The sequence below is a fragment of the Adiantum capillus-veneris genome, chromosome 1 (assembly GCF_014529385.1).
Source record: "Adiantum capillus-veneris isolate H3 chromosome 1, ASM1452938v2, whole genome shotgun sequence".
Taxonomy (NCBI): Eukaryota; Viridiplantae; Streptophyta; class Polypodiopsida; order Polypodiales; family Pteridaceae; genus Adiantum; species Adiantum capillus-veneris.
Window position 1 is genome coordinate 141,359,306 of NC_140931.1, and position 21,870 is coordinate 141,381,175.

Genomic DNA, 21,870 nt, shown 5'->3' on the forward strand with positions numbered 1-21,870 from the left:
TTGCGATGTTGACATCGTGGTCACATAGAGCACATCAGGCGTCGTTGTTTCAGACATATGAGGCAACAACGAAGATGTATGTGTGATACAAATGAGGATTTGACACATGTTAGAGCACTAGATTCACACGCCAATGACAATAATGTCATGTTTTCCTTTAGCGTTCCTCCCCCTTACATGTCTCCGAGAAGTGACACTTCTCCTAGTTGGTTACTAGATGAGAATGCAGTTTTCCACATCACATCATATTGTGAGTGGTTTAACACTTTCTCGAGTAGGAGCTTTGGTTGTGTACACTTGGTCAATGGTCCGAAGTTCGACTTTGTAGGTGCAAGAGATGCTTGCTTGTCATTGCCCAGTGGTGCAGCTTATACACTACGACATGTGTTCTATGTTTCTTAGGTGATCTCAGTGAGACAGTTAGCAAATTGTGGGTGTTAGACACTGCTTAGAGAGAAATCTTCCAGACACATTGCCGATCACTAGTGACCTCCAGGGGAGCCCGCATTGGCTCGATATATCCTATGCATGTATCTGAGATACAAGACGACATGGTCTTGGTTTTGTTGCTAGCATGCGTTGAGTGAGAGATGAGACATGTCTCCTTCGTAAGTGAGCTCCAACATGCTCATGAGACGGATCGTATAGTTGTGCAAGACATGACAATAGACTCTATAGAGATAGAGGTAGAGCGGCATTGCTCTAGTGAGACACAACAAGTGTTGTCAAATTTTATGTAGGCAGAGGTAGTGTAGATCTGCTCCCTAGAGACACAAGCAGAGATGAGGGACATGGAGTTCTTTGATATGCTCGTGTTAGAGGTTGATGAGTTGATTCTAGGACACATAGTTCCGCCTATGGGTGAGAGGGACATAGCCATCCCAGTGTCAGCGATGACACATCCATACACCATGGGTAGTCCTGATGATGCAATGCATGTAAATATCATAGGGGAGGCTAGTACAACCAATTTTGTGCAAATTTTGTCAGCATTCAGGCATCTCATGTAGGACCTACTAGTGTCAAGGCCTGACCTAGCATCTCCAGTGGGAGCATTTGCAACATGGATTGTTAGTTGTATGCTGATTGACACTAACATGATACATAGTGGAGCTATGCAAACCATACATAGTTGTATGTAGGATTTGCACGTAGGCTCTAGCATATTTATGCACGTTCGTCTCTCACTAGAGCCGAGACAGTTGCATGTAGATCGATTGAGCAAGCCAATGGTTGTAGGTTGAGAGAGTCTCTCACTTATCTTCTTGTACATACAAGTAGTTTAGCTAGTAGGATCCACTTATTGGCACATTTTCCTTTAAGTGGGAGGTTGTTGGAGTAAAGGCCGGGGCCGGACGTCCAGTGTTCAACTGCCCACTGACCTTTTCCTTATTCTTCTTATACCCAAAAGAATAAGGAGCTCCTCTCACTTCTCGAAGGTTGCTCCACCCACACAACACTGCATTCTTGCTTCTCCCCTTTCCCGCACATAGCACCGCACCATGCACACACACATCCGCACACGAGCGCAATTTCATATTGCTTATTCATGTATTATAGTTTGTCTAGTATTTATGCCAAATTTTTTCAATTTGGTGTAAATGTTCTTGATCGCACAATTATATCTCTTTTTGCTGGCAAAAAAATGCCATGGTTGCACCATTTTTGGTTGCTTCATGATGTTATGTGCTTAAATTCCTTAAATCCTTTGCGTAAGATTTTGGTAGTGTGTGCCTCTTCATGTAGTGAGCAAGTCAGGACAAGGGTCAAACCTAAGGACTAGGGTGGTCATGGACTTCGGCCAGGGGCCGGCCTAGACAGTGTGGACAGGGGATCCATCTAGGGCAAGGGGCTAGGAGCCCGCCTATATTATGGGGGGTTGGGAGGAGGATCCTATGTCTAGCTTTCTCTAGTTCTTACAAGAGCCTCAGGTTTTTTCAGGGCAAGGTGTGGTCCTCATCTGCACCTTTTTTTGCATGTTCATGTAAGCAAGGGAAAATACAAAACCAGGCTTGGATGTGCGGGCATGGCCGCTTAGCTGGCACCATCGAACCCTCTTGCACCCGCGGGATCCGCCCCTATTGAGGGGAGTGAGCAGAGGCGAGGAAGGCAAAAACGAGCGTGCTTGGGCCCGGTAGGTGCGTGCGGGGGTGGTGAGCAAAAAACGTCACAGAGGCCGATGCAGTGGAGCAGCAGAGCGTTCTCTCTCCCTCTTGCTCATCATCACGGCCTCTGCCGCCATAGCCAGTCTTGGTTTTTTTTCGGCCTTCCCAGATTGGGCCGCCCACAGCCTTACGGCAAGGATTTTTTTTAACCACAAGGACACGTATCCACATGCTTCTCGACTACATCCTCTACGGCTTGGGCTCGGGAGGTTTTGGCAAGGGATCGCAAGCCGCCTCTTGGAAATCCTGTAGCACATCGTCAACAAGCTGATTTTCTGCAGTGGCCAAGTTTTGGTGCCCTTTCAAAATCTTCAAGCATTACTACTTGGAAAGGGTACAATGGACAACTTGTCGGAGTCCATGCCGGTTGTGACGGCCGGTTAACTGGACAACCATGGATCCAAGAACGTCTTGGGATTCGGGTACAATTCTTTCCCACTTCAAGGACGACTTAATTTGATGGAAATTTTATATCTTTTATTACGGATCTACTTAGCGTGGTGCAAACTACGGCTACGAGCCTTTCTGCAATCCAAGGTATTGTTTTCTCTTTTGTTCGCACAACACATTTTTTCCATGAATGCGGAAGTTGATGATCAACATATATTTGATTTTGAATACCTGGAATCGGCTCCACCTGTGGATGTCGTGGGGTCGGATACTCTCATGGAGGGTACCTTCATGGCAACATGGATGGATGATGCAAACCCAGGCGATCTATCTCTATCTCCTCATTTATCAACCCCTCCCCCTCAGAGCATGTTTGATATTCTAGAGGATGATAGTAACTTGCCGGATGCCAGGGAGTTTGTCACTTGACAGGACTGGCAGACTTTTGATGCCCGATTTCGCAAGTTAGCTGTACGGGTCCAAATATTGGCTACCCAAGTGGAAAATCTCACACAATTAATTTACAAAATGCTACCAGAATCAGCTTCCCACTTGCCAGCAACCCAAAGGGTTGTCAATCCACCAGTTATGACCAAAGAGGTCCAACATGTCCAAAATAATTCGGTTGTAGGAACAAATATGGTCACGACCAACGTGGTCAGGAAGCGACTATCACAATCCGACTTTCAACGTGCAAAAAGCAAAAAATTATGCTTTATTTGCTTAGGAACGCATTAAAAAAAGCAGTGTCCACATGTTCGACAACGTGAGCATGATGCATTAGTTGGCGATTCGACATAAACTCCAATTTTGGTGCAAGGCACAATAGTTATATGTCTTCATACGTGCATGTGGCTTTTCAGAGTATTGTCCATTTTTTGGCATTGGGTAGTGTTATGCATCAATTTCTTTTCTGCAATAATCATTTTTGGTACTACCAGTTTCATCATCTCCGCATATACGATCCACCGACAACATTATAAGATGCATACAATATCTGTGCAATAGGGTATACGTGTCACAATATGATTTGTTGTGAACCGCCAAATGCTTAACCAATTTCATGTGCAACAAGGTTTCTAAATCATGTTACCATTGACTTGGAGTCAAGAGTGGTGGAAACCAAGTTTAGCAATCCAATTAGTGCAAGGCAGTTCTAGTGTTAATGTTTACGTTTACAACTGTCACGGTAGCCACTAGCTTCCACCTTTGTATGCAAGGCATGCTACCCAGATGGTATCAAGTACGTTCTCACACAATCACTCTATCAAGGACAATATTCATTACGAATGGTTTTTGATTGCTATCCAAACACAACACCACTAAAAGAACCTAAAACTCGGACTTAATTCAAAGGCAACGTGCTATCATTAAGTCACACGGGTGTCGTCACAACCACACACCAGATAGTTGAGTCAGTCTGTGACTTGTTTTTCTAATCCCTCTCTCGTTAAGAGTCCTACCAGACAACTGTTGCATGTTTATAGGATAAGCTGCACGTTAGGCATAAGATGCATAGGGGCATGGCAATCAACTATACACGTCATAGTCGTATAAGGACAATTCCTCAACTCAGCATGCTCTTCTCTCTCTCAAGGAATAATGAAAATTTTTACCGACTATTTTGATACATGTTTTGCTTGTGAGTCAGCCTGAGCCACGGTGCTCTCACTCTCATCTAGTAAGTGGTCAAGATGCCACTCCAATTTGTCTTCATCGGTTTCTTGATTGAACACCCATTTGTTATTTGCATAAGGCCTATGCGCCACACAGGCTAAGAGCCATTGTCAAACCTAGGGTAAGACCCAAGGCTGGTATTTCTTGGGTGATTGTTCTCCATCTTGAACAGATCTATCCCTTGGAGTTCCCATTGATGTTACTGGCCAAGCAAGAGTCTTGCCATCACAGATCTTTTCGGTATTTTGTAGGCAAAATACATGTTTTCATGCGACGATGGCATTGAGTTTCGACTGAATTTACACTCGCATGGGCAGATCTATAACATGGCGTATAGATGCAGCAATCAGTTGAGATAGCATGGTCATCTGTATGAGCTAGGTATTTCACTTCTGTGGATCTCCTGCTCTCTCTATAGCACTACTACTGTTTATAGCAGCACAAGTTTTGGGGGTAAGACCCGGCAGCACAGTTTTGGGGTCAGACTCGGGGGATGATTGCTAAATTCTTGTTGTTCGATCTATTCTTGTTATACTTTCAAGGAAAGAAGCTCGCAATACAGCATGTGGTAGCGGATAAATTCAACTTCTCCAGTTTATTCCAATCATTTTGTACACGGTTGACTACGTTGGTGACTGTTACCTGCTAGTTGAGCAGTTTCTACAAAGAGTCTTACTAAGGGGTTTGACTACGTAGATTCTAATCCAAGGGCTTGGATTGCAAAGGCAACACCCAGGGTTCCCACTGCAATGTTGTTTGTTTTAGTATGTATTTCTTGGTTTCTTTTCAAGTCGTTTAAGTACGCTTGAATATTCCATAGCCATGTCAAGGGCATGTTGGAACAAAGTATTTTGGGCCGTAGTGTCCACTATACATTATGTTGTTATGAACCCACTTGTCGGGTTCGATTTGGCACATGTTGTCACATGGGATACAACATGGTCTAGAGACTCAAGGAGTTCGGTTTAGCTAGTGTGGAGCAATGAATGAGGGTCCCTCTCACTCTTGTCGCAGAGTGTTTAGAATTACCTCCACACACAAGTACATCTTGTACTTGAAGGATGTTCTTTTTTAAACATCCTTACATGAGACATATTCCACATGTGGAGAATATGAGTCTCTGGACTGACACTGGAGCCATTATTTCAATTATGTGTCACGACAAAGTCCCTAGGTGCTGGTCAAATCTGTTTTCTATACCATTTTTCAACACGACGTATCAAGAGCAATTTCAATGGCCAGAAATTATCAGATACTTAGAATGACTTGTTCAGGTACAAGTATTGCTAAACAAAATTACAGATGGTTGTTTATACATATAGCAAGGCTCTAAGTTGTTAATGAAAAAGTTTCATTGTTTGTACCTAGAAGAGATCAATGTTTCACCTTCTATTATGGTTCAGACGTTTCAGCAAGGCTTGTAGAAGATTGTAATTGAAAATATTTAGTTTCTTTTCAGAACTATTTACATTCCTTTTTAATGTGTGCTAGGCACATCACATTTGCCATAAGTATTGGCAAGGATCACCATGGATATACAGGTTCGGATCTGTTTTTTACTAAATGCATGCACACTAGGTGTTATGGGCCCTAGTGTTTAGCAAAGGCTGATTTGGAACGGCATGCATATTTTTCAAGTTGTTGCTTATGAAGCATTTTTCACTCTATGTGCAGTATCTCTATGAGATTACTTTTGGGTCTACTAATCACCAATAGAGGTCATGGCTCGATTTGGGTGTTTGTGGATTTTTCAAGTTAACCACGATGGTCATTCTGGACATTGTTGATTCCTTAACAATGTTACCCGATATTGTGATTCCCATTTACCAGTCATCTGGGAAGACAGTCTGTAAGTGGTTGGGGAAAAGCACCTCACTCTTACTGTTGCTATTCATCTCGTGTTGGATGGGCAGCTTACAAGTATTTCTTTTGCTAAAGGATCTGCTAAGAGCATACGTTAGCACAACGCATTTCTGAATAGATTATTTTCTTCCTATTCTAGAATTTGCTTAAGTAAGGTTTTAAACTTTGAACACCTGTTGTGGTGGGGTTGGATATTGTTTCAATAGTTTCATAAGTCAAGGACTTACCGGGTGTGCTGAGAAAGTATGTTGGCAAGTAACCTTCATTAGGGATGAACATGTAGTTCTTTGTGTTCCAAATTATTCAGAAGTCTGACGAGAGGACACTCCCTATTCTATCCCTCAGTAGCTATGAACTTTTCAAGATACTCACGTGAGTAGGAAATCTGGCTCACAACTGCATGGAAAGTTACGCCAAGGTTTTCTTGCATTATTCCAGTACCTTCAGAAGATCTGAAAACTGGTTATGCCTTTGGATAACTCTTAGTTGTGGTTACTCCTTTCAAGTACTCAAGTAAGTTACAAATTGAGTTACCAATTCGATACAAGTGGTTGCAAAAGAACAACAATGTTGAAAATCAAGATATTACTCTTGGTTTCATTGAACCTCCTCACTGCACCAATTATCGGACATACAGACAACTAGCCCACGTATGGGACGTCAATAAGAAAAACATCCGTATTCTTAAGAAGATACTACTACTTGTGTTTTCGAGGACGAAAACTCCTTCTTAAGGGGGGAGTAATGTTAGGACAAGGGTCAAACCTAAGGCTAGGGTGGTCATGGACTTCGGCCAGGGGCCGGGCTAGACAGTGTGGACAGGGGATCCGTCTAGGGCAAGGGGCTAGGAGTCCGCCTATATTATGGGGGGTTGGGAGGAGGATCCTATGTCTAGCTTTCTCTAGTTCTTACAGAGCATGTTTGAGCTTTTTACAACCTAATTGGTTTGTTTGCCCTATTTGGTGCATGTTTGCACATAATATCTCCTTTTTAACATTTTTTCTTCATTTTTACCCCATTTACTATATGGATTTTTTGGATCACACCTACATGGATTTGTGGCATGTAGCACTATCATTTTCAAGCAGTTCTACCACATGTATGACTATGGTTATGTTTGCAACCTTTGTGAGGGTTGTAAAGACAAGTTTTTGAAGCAAAGACCTTTGGTAGCCATGTGGGGTAAATCAGGTCAATGGAGATCCCCTCTTGTAGCCTCACTATATGTCGTGTATAGATAGGCCTAGGTGCTTTGCGCAATGTGGCATTTTCTTGCTAGTGATATTGCATTGACAATGTTTTCTTTTAAGATAAGTTTGAGATGGCCTTAAGTATTTGTGCTTCTAGAGTTTCTGATGGAGCGAGCTTGTTTGCCACCTTGTTGCTTGCAAGGCTCCCGAAGTAGGGAGGCTCGGAGGGTGTGTTGCGATGGGGTGGGACGAGGCCAGATGATCTCGAGGCTATGCTGGCAATTAGTGGTTGCTTTGGCTGAGCGGTTGGGCTAGGCTTGTCTCTTTGTCATCATTCCTCCCTAACTAGTGGCCCTTTATTTGCTATTCAAGAGAGGTGGTCAGTTTGATGGTTGCTTCCAACATGGCGGATTGTCTCTGGAAGTGGTTGTTCCCATGGTGGCATCAAGGGCCGTTCTGGGATGGGCTCCCCTTAATCCCAATTCTTTGATGTTGATCCTCTTTTGGTGGTATTGAATTGCAAGGACGGCACATGGCTCGCCAAAATAGCAAGCTGATTTGGTTGTCTTGTGGAACTGGTGGATGGCGGAGATCTTTCTCAAGGTGATGGAGTAGGCTGGCTCTCCCCTTATGTGGCTTGCACTTCCTTGGTATGTGGTTGTAATCTTCTCCTTGTTACCTAAGAAGGATGTAAATTGTGATGGAACTTTGCGGTCTTTTTGTTCCCCCTTCAAGGGTAGGTCTATTGTGGGTGGCAACCATAATAGACTTGGTGGCATCGTGTTTGGGTTTTTTTTTTTGTAATTACAATGATGGTGAATGTTCATGAAGTTGGGTGCTCACAACAGTGTTGTTGCATGGCTTATTATTATTATTTTGGTTAATTTATACTTCCCACGCACAACAATTGGTGTGGGTATTGCCAACAAAGGAAAAGAAAAGTTTAAGCCCATTTATAGTTTCTCGTAGTTTCACACTCTTGTTGGATGTGTGGGATTTATGCCAATATACTATAGAGATTTTGTGTGAGTTTGCCATACCTCTTGGATTATGATTACTTTATTCATGAGTTCCTCAACATATTTCAATACGGAAGTATCTTGTTCCAAAAGAGATCTCTTTAAAATATAGAAGCTTGATGGTAGCAATTTCTTTGTTGTTGAAAGAAAAAATGCGTAAAATTCTCATCGAGAAAGAGCAAGAGACCCATTGCATGGCAAAGCAGCTAAGCCAGCTACTATATTTTATGGATATTAAAAAGAATTGGTTGCTTTGGCAAAATTTACTATCAAACTGTAGATGGTAAGCAATGTAAATTATTTGGCTAAAAATTACCGATTTGGCGAATCTTGAAAATTTAGAGCTTTTTTTGGGCTCTCATTGGTGTAGACCTTAAGATGTTTTGTGCCAAACTTTGCTATAAGGTTTTGTATTTTGGGGTAGCTAGCCGCCAAAGATATGCCCACTGAAGAACTTGATGGTAGGGGAGATTGAGGGCCAAGTAGGTTTGATTGACTAGATTTTATGTAGGAGGTCTGAGATTTTCACACTTCCTCATTTAGTTTTCATCTAGATTTCAAAGATCTTACCCTACTCAACAAGATGTTGTCTCCTAGCAAAACTAAAACTAAATTTATCATTTTTTCAACAAAAAATTTATTTTAGACCTTAGTTGGTCATTTTTTTCAGTATCACATGTAAGGATAAAAGGAACATCTCTTACAACTTTTTATATAATAGGAAGAAGTGATAAGTAGTGCCACCTAAACTTTTCAAATAAGTATCAATGTCACGACACACCTTATATGTACTAGGCTCGCCAAATTCATAAATTTAGATTCATTTTCTCGCCAAAAACTTGAGTAATATTTCAAGGTCGGTGTCCAAAAAAATACAATGATGGTAAGCTCTATATGCTTCATAATTATCAATGAGAAGACCATTCAGATGCTTTGAAGAATGAAACAAGGAAGTCCATAAAGACAATCCACTATGTGGATCAAAGTATATTGACCCCCCAACCACCCATGGAAATTTTAAAAAGGAGAGGTGGATCCTTTGTTAAGAGGAAAAGAAGCGAAAGAGGAGTCATAGGAGCATGACTGCTCGAAATCAAGCTAGTGAGAGTAAATTTGAAATATCTCACAAAAGAAGCATATTTTGAAAAAAGCACCTTCGGTCCCTTACAAAAAAACCAGAGCCGCAAGATGAACACCTCGTGTTAAAACTTCAATACAATTTTGACATTTTTACTCTCAAATTATCGAAGCAGATTTTATCTTTAGAGCAAGAGTTTGTCCTCTTTATACAAACTCTCCTTCTCTTTTGTGAGGATGATTTGACTCTACTAGAAGCTCCTTGAGAAATCTGCCATCCTCTCTACTATGTTCATTTAATAGCTTATCATTATGTGATAGTCATGTACAAATTTTGAGACTTCCTTACTCTCTCTGCTATAGCCACATGCACGACTGCTATGTACTTGCTATCTCAGTGGGACTACCAAAGTATGTGGGTTTGAACCTAATTAGTGTTTCACAAAAGTTTAATCAAACAACAATTATACAAGCATCATTTCGATCGTTATGTTCATAGTTATGTATTATAAGGATTCATAAATTGGATAAGAATTCCTGTCCCTTTAATCTTGGGTTGCTCCCTTTGCTGTATTTGATATTGTTCAAATTTCTAGCTCCACATTTGGCATAGTGATAGTTTAACCCATTATTAGTTAGAAAAAGTCTGGTGTATACTAGAGCTTATAGGGATGCTTTAAAAAGAGAGAGACATGCGGAAAGAGTTCTAAGCTTTTACTTGTCTTGATTTTTCATTCTTCTATGCACCTCAATGATTGATTGGTTGCACAGTCATAGCTAGGGGATGCCTAGAACCATTACACACATGGCATCCATTGTGCCATCTTCCTCCTGCTATGTGAATGCTTTGTTGAAATAGTGCACTAATGAGCTAGGTGCAAGGTGATTGTCATATTGTGGCATGCCTATATGGGCAAGGGCTCTAACACTGGCCTCTAATGGGTCCATTGAATGCACTTTAAGACCCATCATTGCTCACAATGTCCATTGCAATGGCCACCATTTTCAAAAAACTAACACACCACAATCACAACATGCTTCAAAACACGGTCCTAGATGTGTGTGTGGGTGCCTCTCCGGGGTAGCACTCATTGTGACTTGGTTCGAAAATACATTAAGGCTTGGTTCACATTGCCCGAAACATAATATTGCGATGGCCTGTGCGACAGAGTTGGTGTGCTTCCATTGGTGGCTAAAAGAAAGATGGAGAGTTTTTGGACCTACGATCGGGATGGGCGGCCTCGCACCTACAGACGAACGAGATGTCAGTTTGCTTTTCAATGCCGATTCCGGACTGGGCTCCCAATATCTTGATCCCACTATGATGCAGCCAAGCAAGCAACCTGCTGGTTGCTGCTGATTCGCCGAGAGAATTGTGTTCGCATGCGGCTTGACAAGGTTAGGCTTCCTCATGTGAATGGCATGGCGCTGGAAACCGCATTCACGGGCTGCACACTTTGTGCAGTCTGAATGCACCCTAAAGTAGGTCACAACTCGTTGAAATTTCCTTTCAATAAAATCATGCGTAAGTTTATAACTCCGTTTTAACGTTTAATTAAAGGGGGACGAACCTTGTGCATGTTTGGGACTATATGTGAATGTGGCCCAGTCACCGGGAGACCCAGTCACTCAGCAGGACGTGCAGAAGCGGAGCTGGCTACCGCCAGCTGTCGATCCATGCCTGCAAATGATCTTTAATGGGAACAATTTCTGCTCTCTCGTTCATCGGGCCTTCCTCTTCCACCCGTTGGACTGGGCATTCTTTCCTGCAGCCTTCTTTTTCGCCATAGCTTTTAGAATAGCATTCAGATCTCTAGACTTCTGTTGTTGTGGGCTTCGCGTTGATTGCATTGAGCTCCTTGATTTTTCGCTGGAGCTCTCCCTCGTAGTCGGGGTTGCAATCGGGGTTTCGTTCTGTTGCCTTGCCATTCCAGATCGACCTGCCAGGGTGCAGTTCTCTGACTCTCGAGCTGCTGCTTGCGCCTGGAGATTCTCATCACTCTGTTCTTTTCTACAGGTCAGTCTCTGCCTGCATCCTTTTTACATTACAAAAAGCACATCACATTTTGTGTTTGTAGAGATACTGATTTTGAGTTGGGCTGTGGTTGGCCACCAAGCGGGAACCGACCAGAAATAAGTATCACCGGTTTCAATGACACAAAGTTGTTCAAAAATCGAAGCTTTGGGATAGCCGAGCATCCATTTCTTTACAGAAATTTAAATGACAACTTTGTTTCTTGGAAAAATTGTGGCATTGAAGTTGTTGATGCCTATTTCTCTAGATTCTTGGGTGATTGGTGTATGATGCTTCTAAAGTAGCTCAGATTAGTGTTGTTTAGAATGGCAGTGCATTATAGATGTGTGCTTGTGTATAAATATGTACTTGTGTGCGCTCACCTTGGAAGTTTGCCATGCTAGATGTGAGATCTGAGCAGTGGATTTGTAACTCATGTTCTTGAGTGTCCTGAAATGGTTCTTTGATGGTCTTTCTGGCAGCAAAAATCCATTAACCTTGTCTGGAGATTTGCCTTATGTGGAGAATCACCCATACGTGACTGCTCCATAACTCTGAAGTGAGAAGGTGCATGCGCATTGTGGTGTCATAGGTACTTCTCGCATCGAGGGCTGCTATGGGTACTGCTGTACTTCTGCCGCATGACTGCTTGCGGAACACCAAAAGCAAGCATAAGGGCCATCTCTCTGAGGCAATTCTTCACTCTGATAGAGCTTACCGAGCAAGAAGAGACACCCTTCAAGCATCTGTCTTAAGTGATCCACCGTCCACAGTATGCGGGGATCACGGAAGGAAAAGCATCCTTACTGGTAGAGTAGAATGGACTCCCAAATCCACTCCACCACCTCTTCATGACCGTGGCCTAGATTCTTTGCAGTTGCAAAAGGAGGTTGAAGGGGGACAGTTGAAGGCAACTAAGCCCACGGATGTGAAAGAGGCAAGATCTGCCTCAAGATTTGCTTGCGATGTTCCTGTTTTCACAATTTTGCAAAGACCCAAGAGCAAGGAAGCTGCAGATGAGCTGATTGCAAAGTTTTTGGTCAAAGTGGAAGGAGAAAAGCTGGCGGATTGTCAGTTCAACCCAAAGCAGGAGTTGAGCGAATCTCAAAATGTCACCACTGGGAAAAACCATGACCGCCATTTCTCTTTTAATAAACCCAAGCTTCAGTCCAGTAATATTACTAAGTCCTCAGAAATGAAGCTATCAAAGCGCAATTCCAAAAAGGGAGGTTGTGTTATGACACCTGAAGAATCCAAAATTCTGGATTCCAACTTGAATGGGCCCAAGCTCACTGGCAAGGTAAAGAGTAACATATTAGAGGCTGCTCTTAATGCAGGAAAGGGCCAGTGTCGCAATATGGCTCCCTGTCCAGCACAGCCTGTGCATGTTCCAAGGAGGGAAAGTCAGCGCAGGCTCGATGATGTTATGCACCTGAAAGGCTTACGGCAAGTAGCTAGCTTGAAGGCGACATCAGAGTATGAAGACCTGAAAATAGCAGATCCGGTTGAGAGTTTGAGGAGCAAGCATCTGCACCAAACTCAACAAACTGCACTCGAGAGTACACTTTCTGGTTGTTTGTCTAGGTTGAGGCGGGCAACCACAGACCCTCAAGTTGTGAAGCAATTAGTGGGTCATTTCAGAAGTGATGTTGTGGACATTCCTTCTGCTGAAACCAAGTTGTGTAACAGATTTGCGAGAACGGCTTCCATGTCATGCCCTGAAAGGTGGGCAGGGCCTTCTTACTATACTTCTCCCGCGCCAAGTTCTCTGCCCTTACCAAAGTTTTCTCGTCTGAATAATCAAGGATTGTCATCTAAGTCTTCTGGGGAGGGGCGAACCAAATTCATGCCAGAGTATCCAGATTCAGAGACTTCTTCCCCAGAGTGGGGACCTACCAAAAACATATCAGAGTCTCCAGATTTGGAGGCTTCTTCCCCAGCGTCCAGCGCTCTGCAGGGAGCAGTACTGGATGTCGCTTTTGCAACAAAAAGCCTGCGGAGAATGCTCAAGTTGGACCCTCTTTAAGAGGGCGTGTTGTGTCGTTCCATGTGTGACGTTGTCTTGGTTTGGTGGGTCAGTGCATGATGGTCTGGCTGTAATAGTCTAGGGTAGGTGGAGAGTAGGGAATGGAAAAATGATGCTTGGAGTAGTTTCCTAGTTCATCACTCACAGTAGCTTCCTAATTTATAGCTACTAGCACTATAGATGTAAATATAGCATGTCTGTCTCTCTGTTTAGACAAGTGAGCTAGAACTGCTAAGTTGGTTAGGAAGGTAAGTGTTTCTAAGTTGTTCTCGCTGTTTGAAAATAGCAGAGGGTGTAACAGTTTTAACCGGTGTTTTAAGGCAGTGTGAGCACTTGCTGTTGCATGGGTTTTTTGACATGCTGCAGAGTGTCAAGTTGCTTCCATGCCGAGAAAGGAAAAGCATCGTGCAGTTTGTCCTTCCTCAGCTCTCTGTATGTTTGCTGAAGAAAAAGAGGGAAGGAGTGGATTCTTGAATTATCAAGAATGGTCCGGTTTCAGGCAAAATAAAGGGAAGGTTTCACAATAATGGCGGCATTCCAAGGGCTACCATGCGGCAGATGAAGACATATCATCAAGGTGATCTGCGATGATGTACAATGGGTATGTACATCGGACCCCTGTTGTGGGTGGCTGTGCACATGAATCTCTTCAGTTGTTCGTTGACTCTTTTCTATGTATCTTAAATGCTCTTAAAACAATGCTTTAGTTGTCCTTCGAAAAGCATGTCATCTTGGTTCTGTTCTGAGAGCCGAAGCTCTGTAGTTGTAGGGTTTACTATCCAAGCCTCTATTCAAGTTGTTTTTAGAATCTCTTTTGGTAGAACAATGGTATGCGTGATAATTATTGTAGCGTTTGTAGATCTCGGGAGGCCTCAAGAAATGGCCTACTTTGTATCACCACCCAGGAATTTTCCTGTTGTTCTTAAAGGTCTAGTATCATTTTGTAGAAAGATAATAGACATTCAAGAAGGAGCTCTTTGTTTATGTTTGTGTTGTGGGATCGTTATTGTTGTATGCAGTGGTAACCCATTTCCTGGAACTCTGATATTTGTTTCCTTACCGAATTGATGTCGTCGCTTTGGATTTCCTTTTATCGAAGTTATTGGGCTTGTCTTGCTATCCATAAATATTCAATTTCAACTAGCTGAACTGTTTCTTCATCATTCAAATAATACTATCCACCTCACATTGTGGTGTGGATGAAATGTATGTTCAGCGAATTCCTCTCTAGGCTACAGAGAACGCTTAAAAATATATGTCAAATGTTAGAACGGCAGGGGAATGGTAATGTTGGCTGTCAGCCTCGCCTCAAGCTATATATCCCTGAGGGCTTTTCTTCATTGAATTGCCTGTGGATGATGGCATGCTTTTTTCATTAGAGTGGTGCAGAAGGTGCATAGAGATGAGCATTATTTTCTTTCACATGGCGCTGACGTTGTTTAGAATGATTGTTTTCATGTTTTGAAGTGCTTGAGGGTTGTGGGAAAGATGCTAGGGAAAAGGGATAAGGTGGGTGCTAGATTAGGCTTACCTAATGACCAGAAATGAGGTCGTGTATAGCATGGGGACACTCATTACAAAGCCTTGTCCGAAAGACCTCACCCCTCTACTACTAATATAGGTTGACTGTCAGGGTAAAGAGGAGGAGATGGTGGCGGTATGGGCAAGAACGATAAGCTAGAACTCAAAGACTACAAGATTACATGTTCTCTATATGTAATGAAACCAAGAGAAATGATAGGTGTGAAGAGATGGGTAAAGTAGCTGTCAGGATGATAATTTGGTCACCATGTTCCTCTCTTTTGCTCACAAGTTGCAGGAATTGCAGTGGAAGTGCGAGGGAGAAATTGTCCAAGGCACAAAGCTGAATAAATTTTCTCCAGAGCAGCCAGAAGTACAGAAGACTTTAGACATAGCTTTCACATCGTCACATAGGATGAGTAGGAAATGTTGGCAGAATTCTCCACCCAGGAGTGTATGATTGAATTGAAAATCGTGCATGACCCCTTGGAGAGGAAGATGTATGCTTGAGAATCCAAGATTTCCAGTGCACATGTGACGCCTCTTGACGATCCAGAATGTGGAAAATGGAGACTGACTGGTTTAGGGTCTTGTGAGCGCATGCAACCGAGGCAGAAGCCTGTGGGCAGCTCGGGCACAGCTGATAAGCAAAGACAACGAGCACAGGTGCTCTTGGAGGTGCCGCGCAAGTTGGCTGCATGATTAGTTTAGAGAATCTCCAATTGATTTGCTACCAGGTGCAAACGGTAAGGAAATGCCACTGAAGTTCTGATTTTGAGAAGTGTGCAAACATGTTCAAGCAACTGGCAGGCCATCAGGGAATATTGACTGGCCGGTGCATGTGCGTACCACAAGAGAGTAGATTCTGGTGACAGCAAAGTGAATAAACCAAGGTAAAGCCTTCTGCTGCGAGGTTAAATGTCTCTGAAAGCACTTGGTTTTGTGTCACAAATTGAAGATGATCGATGCTTCCTTTCTTTAGTGAGGATGGAAATAGAACCAAGGGGCAAGCATGCTCTTGCTGTCTTGAAGCCTTCTGTTGTGAGTTTGAAAATGTCTTTGAAAGCACTTGTCTTTCTGTTGCAAATTGAACATAAACATTGCTTCCTCTTTTTGAGTGAGAATGGAAATAGAACCAATGGGCAAGTGTGCTCCAAGGAGAGCACATTTTTCCTGCTATCAAAGGTTCACTAGTAATGGTACAAGCATCCACACATCTGGCTTGGAAGTGACTACAAGTCCAAGAGAGGACAAAGAGGATTATCCTTATAACTTGATGACGGAGAACGTGTCCGACTCTTATGATGGAGGTTAGAAGCATATGGATAGAAGTGTGAAGAGAAGTAGATAGTCAGAGAACATTCAATTGTTTCCCTACTTTGATTGGACTTACTTTTTGGTGCAAACAATTGGGAGTGTCCTTGTTTTTCAGTTTATGAATGGGTATTGTCATTTCACAGCAATACATGGCTTTTGGGGCAAAAGGATTCCCTAAGCAATACAAGCCAAAACATATTGACCAATGTAAATTTGCAATGTGTAGCTAGCATAAGAGCTCAAGGGAGAGATCCAAAGACTTGGAAGAATGCAATATAGCAATTATCTACAAACTCCCCATTAGGCAAAAAATCATGCTTATTGAATTGAGAGATTAACTCACACCATGAGGAAAACTTATCCAAAAGAAACATTCTGGCGGCAAGTTTCAGGATCAAATACTTATCTTCTTGTTTACCTAATTTTGTTATTTTTAAAGTGTGCCTTGCATCTCTAGAGCTAGGGTAGAAATTAAGCGGATCATTGGATGTGTGCCTGAGCAAATATTGATACATAGTGTACGCCCGTTGTTGGGCATTAATTATATGTTCAAGAGTGAATGTCATAATGTTAATTATGTGCATCTGCAACCCATCTTGGGTTGTACTTTCCTAAACGAGTTTCTGTATTTTCTTCTATGTTTCATTTTCGAGGATCAATTAAGCATAACATTAATATTGATCTAAAAGATATGAGAGCTTGTTAATGCACAATGACCTATTGAGATCATAAATACCACACTCCGAGTCCACCAATATTCTTGTTTTTGCTACAAGCTTGGTGTAAAAATCTCACTTACGATATATATCTCACATTGTAGAGAAGTCAATGGTAACAAAAAGAATGAGGAGAATTTGCAATTGTCTCGCTCATAAAAAGATGGATCGTTATAGACTAGCAATCGATGCTTTAGATGTGGGCAACAGTGTCATGCCTAACAAGGGTGGCTAAAAGGAAAGGAATTCAAACACCCACTTATGCGCCTATGCTAGGCATAAAACAAGTATGTGTTTAAAATAGTCTTATCCTACTTGAACCATGTTGCACTCATGAAAGTTACATTGACAATGCTGGTAGCAACTTTGGACATGAAGGTAGATATTACACTTCAATGGTGCTTTGGTTGAGCAAGAAGATTAAGTACTCATTAAATTGGAAAGCTTGAACTTCATCCATAAGAATGTGGGATCATCAAGACGTTTTCATTCATCATAACAACCAGTCCAATCTGAGTCCAAAAAAGCATGCAAATCTAGTGGCTATGTTGGGATGCGTTTGAAAAAGCATGCAAACCTAGCGGCCATGATGTCCCCTTGGGATAAAACAACCCAAGATGTAAAGTGTCACTCAAGTAGTGAAAGATCCTTTTGATAGGTTGCCAATGTTTAGACCTTGGGCTATGCATAAATCAATTGAACTGTGAGACTGCAAGCTGAATATGCGGACTAGTATTGCATACATAAATAAAGGCATCCGAGAATAGTCTGACAATGAGTGACATCCGCAAGATCTACAACATCATGAAGACTCAATTTCAGATTTGTTTGCATTGGAGTAGCAATAGGTTTGGAGTTCTCAAGTCCAAACTTAGTCTCTACGCATCCTGCTTGACACAAAGCAATACCTCCATCACGTGTATGTCCAAGTAATGATGCAACATACTCAAGTCTTTTATCTTGAAAGTAGCATTCAATTTAGCCTTGAATTTAGTATTGTGTTCTCATTCATACCAGGACTCAACAAATCATTTGCATGCGAAACGATGATGAGATATCCATCACCCTCATGAATGTTACAAAAGCCTTGTTTAACCAAATGAGTGTCAACTTTCTTATACCAAGTACAAGAAGACGAATTCAATGCATATAAATTTTTCTTACATTTGCATACCTCTTTTCTTGTCTTTTCTTGACAAAACCGCGGGGCTCCGTTACATATAATTCCTCAAATATATCACCATTCAAGAAAGAATTACTAATGTTTGATTGATGTGCATTCCATCCGAAATAGGCTCCCAATGCATATAGAAAATTGTTACCATATATATGTGGTAGTGATGTGTGTGAACACTCTAGGACTACCGATGCATTTTTTCCCCTCACTAGGAGGTTTTTTCCCCTGTGCATTGTATAAACGCTCATCATTCTAGGGCTATCTATCTTTCCATTGCACACTAAGTAATACACTCTCTGTTGTGTGCCTTGAGCTTCCTTCATCTTCTCCAAGCTGTGTGTGTTTTTTTGCAACCCTAATTCCAATTGATATCAGAGTAGGTTGCGTCCTCCTGGGCTTAGTCGCTAGCAGCTCCAGCACATGCATGCTCACTTTCTTAGATATCTGTGAGCTTTGGCAAGCGTTCGTATGTTGATTCAAATTTTTGATTCCGGTTCATTTCGACCTCCGTTTCCACTAGAGGCAGTATTGTGCAAGCTATTTCATCATTTTGTGCAGAAATTTTGTCAGTACTGTTTTTTGCATAACAGGTCTCTTACGGTCTTTTATTGTTTGTGCTATATAGCACGTGTTGTTCCCGCTTTCGTTCTCCTCTTTTCAGGAAGTTTTCACATCAGGTGCAACATATACCATGGCTTAAAACAACACATATGTGTTCAAGATGTTTCTTGCTGAGGACGGATTGGATGGGGAAAATTACCCTATGTGGGCTTATATGATGCAACATGTTCTTGTGTAAGGGCGTTTGGAACATTGTGCAGGGCATTGATGTACGCCCTGGTTCTGAGGATATAGGCGATGTTGAAGATGCTGCTGTTAGAGTTGTTTTGTCTACGACAGAACAAGCTCGTTGGGATGTAAAACATGCGTAGATTGCATTGTCTGTAAAGCGCACTATTACTTCTCACATTCGCTCAACGAAATTTGAAAAATAGGCTTGGGATATTCTGGTTGGTCTTTATGCAAGTTGCAATGAGGCTAAAATTGCACTGCTGTGTAAAGAGCTGGAGTCGAAGATTATGCATGAAGAAGATGATATGGATACTTTCCTTGCTGATGTCAAGGATATCAATGAGCAACTTATTTTTGTAGGTGAAGTCATTTCAGACAGTTCCCTTGTGCAGACTGTTCTTGATGCCTTACCGGATTCTTACCAGACTTTTGCTAGTACTTGGAGACTTATGACTCAAGGAAATCTTGAACTTGTCAAGTTTGATGCATTATGCACATTGCTGTTGCAAGAGTCACTTTTCAAAAAAAAAAAAGGACTACGCAACGTGTGCAGTTGAACATGCCTTTATTGCTGCTCAAAGAAAAGATGACAACAGTAATGTAGCCACTTCTCATGGTTCTTCAATGAGTGGTAAATCACCTATCACTAATGTTTCTGTTGGTAGCAATTCATCTAAGAATTCTGGTGATAAGGGAAAAAAGAAGATGGTTGTTATTATTGTAAAGCTAATGATCACTTGATCAAGCAGTGTCCTAAGTTGAAGGCCAAAGAGGCTAAGAAGAAAGAGGCTGGTTCCACTACTAATGCTGGTTCCACTACAAATGCAACTATTGTTGAGTCTTTTGTGAAAGGAGACTCTGATGCTGATGTTGATGCAGAATGGGCTTTTAGTGCAGTGTACCTATACGATCCTACTGTCCATGATGTATGCATGTCAGTTGTGGCTGCAGATTTCACATGTGTGATATTTTGATAGTGGTGCTACAAAGCACATTACCTCACATCGTGATTTGAATACCCCTTTTGAGTCTGTCCCTCATGGAAATTCACTTGTGTCAACAATGCCTCTTATCCGGTTCGAGTAGTTGGAAAGATCGTGTTTACTACTGCGAATGGTAGTTGTTTCACACTTGTTGATGCATTGTATGTACCTGGGATTAAAAAGAAGTTTTTGTCTGTTTTTGCACTTGCTAGACTTGGACTTGTAGTCAAGTTTGTGGATGATAGATGTACAATACATGATCTCAGTTTCGGTGATGAAATTGTTGTATTTGGCATATTATGCCATGGGTTGGATAATCTCACTACGACAAGTGTGAGCAGAATTTTGCAAATGCAGTTGTGGATTCTAAGGCTATTTCAGATGCAAAACTTTAACAAGCACGTTTTGGGCATCTGAATTTTTCCAGTTTGCTGCATTTGCGAAAATATGAAATGGTTGCTTCTTTGTCGCCTCTTGAAGCACCTGTCAAACATGTTTGTGAAGGATGTATTTTGGGTAAGATGCATCATTCTAAGTTTCCAAAGGATGGTTTAGTTAGGGCCACATGCAGGTTGCAGCTTGTGCATAGTGATGTTTGGGGCCCATGCAAACTCCGTCCTTGGGCAATTACCTGTACTTCATGACTTTCATTGATGACTACTCCAGGCATGCATGGGTATATACGCTTAAAGCTATGTCCAAAGTGTTTTTGTGCTTCAAACAATTTTTGGCTATGACTGAAAATGAATCGAAATGTACTATGGGCATCCTCCGTTCCGATCCAGGGGTGTTGCTGAGAGGAAAAACAAGTCACTTACAAAAATGGCAAGATGTATGGTCAAGAGTCAAGCTTTGCCGCATTCATTTTGGCTTGAGGCTAATATGTGTTCTACTTACGTGTTTAACATGAGTCCTACCAAAGGTTTGCAGTCTATGACTCCTTATGAAGCATGGCATGATAGAAAGACTTCTATTGAGCACATGGGTGTTTTTGACTGTTTGGCATATGCTTTGGTGCCAGAAGCGCAATGCAAAAATTTAATGGATAAGGCTGTCAAATATATTTTTGTTGGTTATAGTGCTGAAAGCAAAGATTAAAGGTTGTTTCATCCGCAAACAAAGCGTATCTTGGTCTCACGGGATGTTCTGTTTGTGGAAGATTTTGTTCATTCCTTGCTGTCATGTAGTAGAGACAATAATGTAAGCTCACATGACATTTATGACACTTTGTTGCCTCTTTTCAATGGTGAAAGTTCAAATGTAAATTCCAATGAGGCAAATGTACAGCCTATGGGGATTTCTGAAAATATTACATATCAGCCTATTACCGATGCATATGTACATGATGTACTTGATGAGGATGTACGGAAAGGGTTGAGAATGAACAGGCTAGAGATATGCCTAGTAAATTGGATGCACCTTTGTCTAGTTGTACTCATTCAGGTTCTCGCCATGCATCTTATGCATCAAATTATTATGCTTTGGCTGTGTCTAGCTTACATGATGTTGAGGAGCCTCTGTTTTTTGATAAAGCACACAATCCTAAAAATTGGATGACTACCATGCAATCAGAATATGATGAACTTATAGAAAATGACACATGGACTTTATGTGATTTCCTCCTGGAAAAAAGGCCATTGATACAAAGTGGGTTTACAAGTTGAAACACAAGCCGGATGGTGAGATTGATCGCTATAAGGCTCGACTTGTTGCAAAAGGTTATGCATAGTAGAAAGGCATAGATTATGAAGGGACATATTCTCCCACTTGTCGTATGACTACTGTGCGTTTCCTATGTGCATTGACAACTCATTTTGGTTGGGATGTACATCAATTAGACATTGTTATCGTTTCTTGAATGATGACATATTCGAGAAAGTTTATGTAGCCCAGTCTCTCGGTTTTGTCAAGAAAGGACAAGAGGATAAAGTGTGCAGATGTAA

At 41.8% G+C, this 21,870-nt stretch overlaps 2 protein-coding genes across 2 annotated transcripts; both read left to right on the plus strand.

Annotated features, from left to right (window-relative positions):
* The first annotated feature begins 10,764 nt into the window (after positions 1-10,764).
* LOC147465708 (uncharacterized) lies at positions 10,765-12,016 on the plus strand. Its single transcript, XM_086497694.1, has 3 exons — positions 10,765-10,845; positions 10,943-11,398; positions 11,878-12,016. The coding sequence occupies exons 1-3, from the start codon at positions 10,765-10,767 to the stop codon at positions 11,956-11,958; spliced, it is 618 nt and encodes a 205-aa protein (XP_086353820.1). The 3' UTR covers positions 11,959-12,016.
* LOC147465709 (uncharacterized) lies at positions 12,012-13,523 on the plus strand. Its single transcript, XM_086521528.1, has one exon. The coding sequence runs from the start codon at positions 12,012-12,014 to the stop codon at positions 13,419-13,421; it is 1,410 nt and encodes a 469-aa protein (XP_086377654.1). The 3' UTR covers positions 13,422-13,523.
* Positions 13,524-21,870: the final 8,347 nt, after the last annotated feature.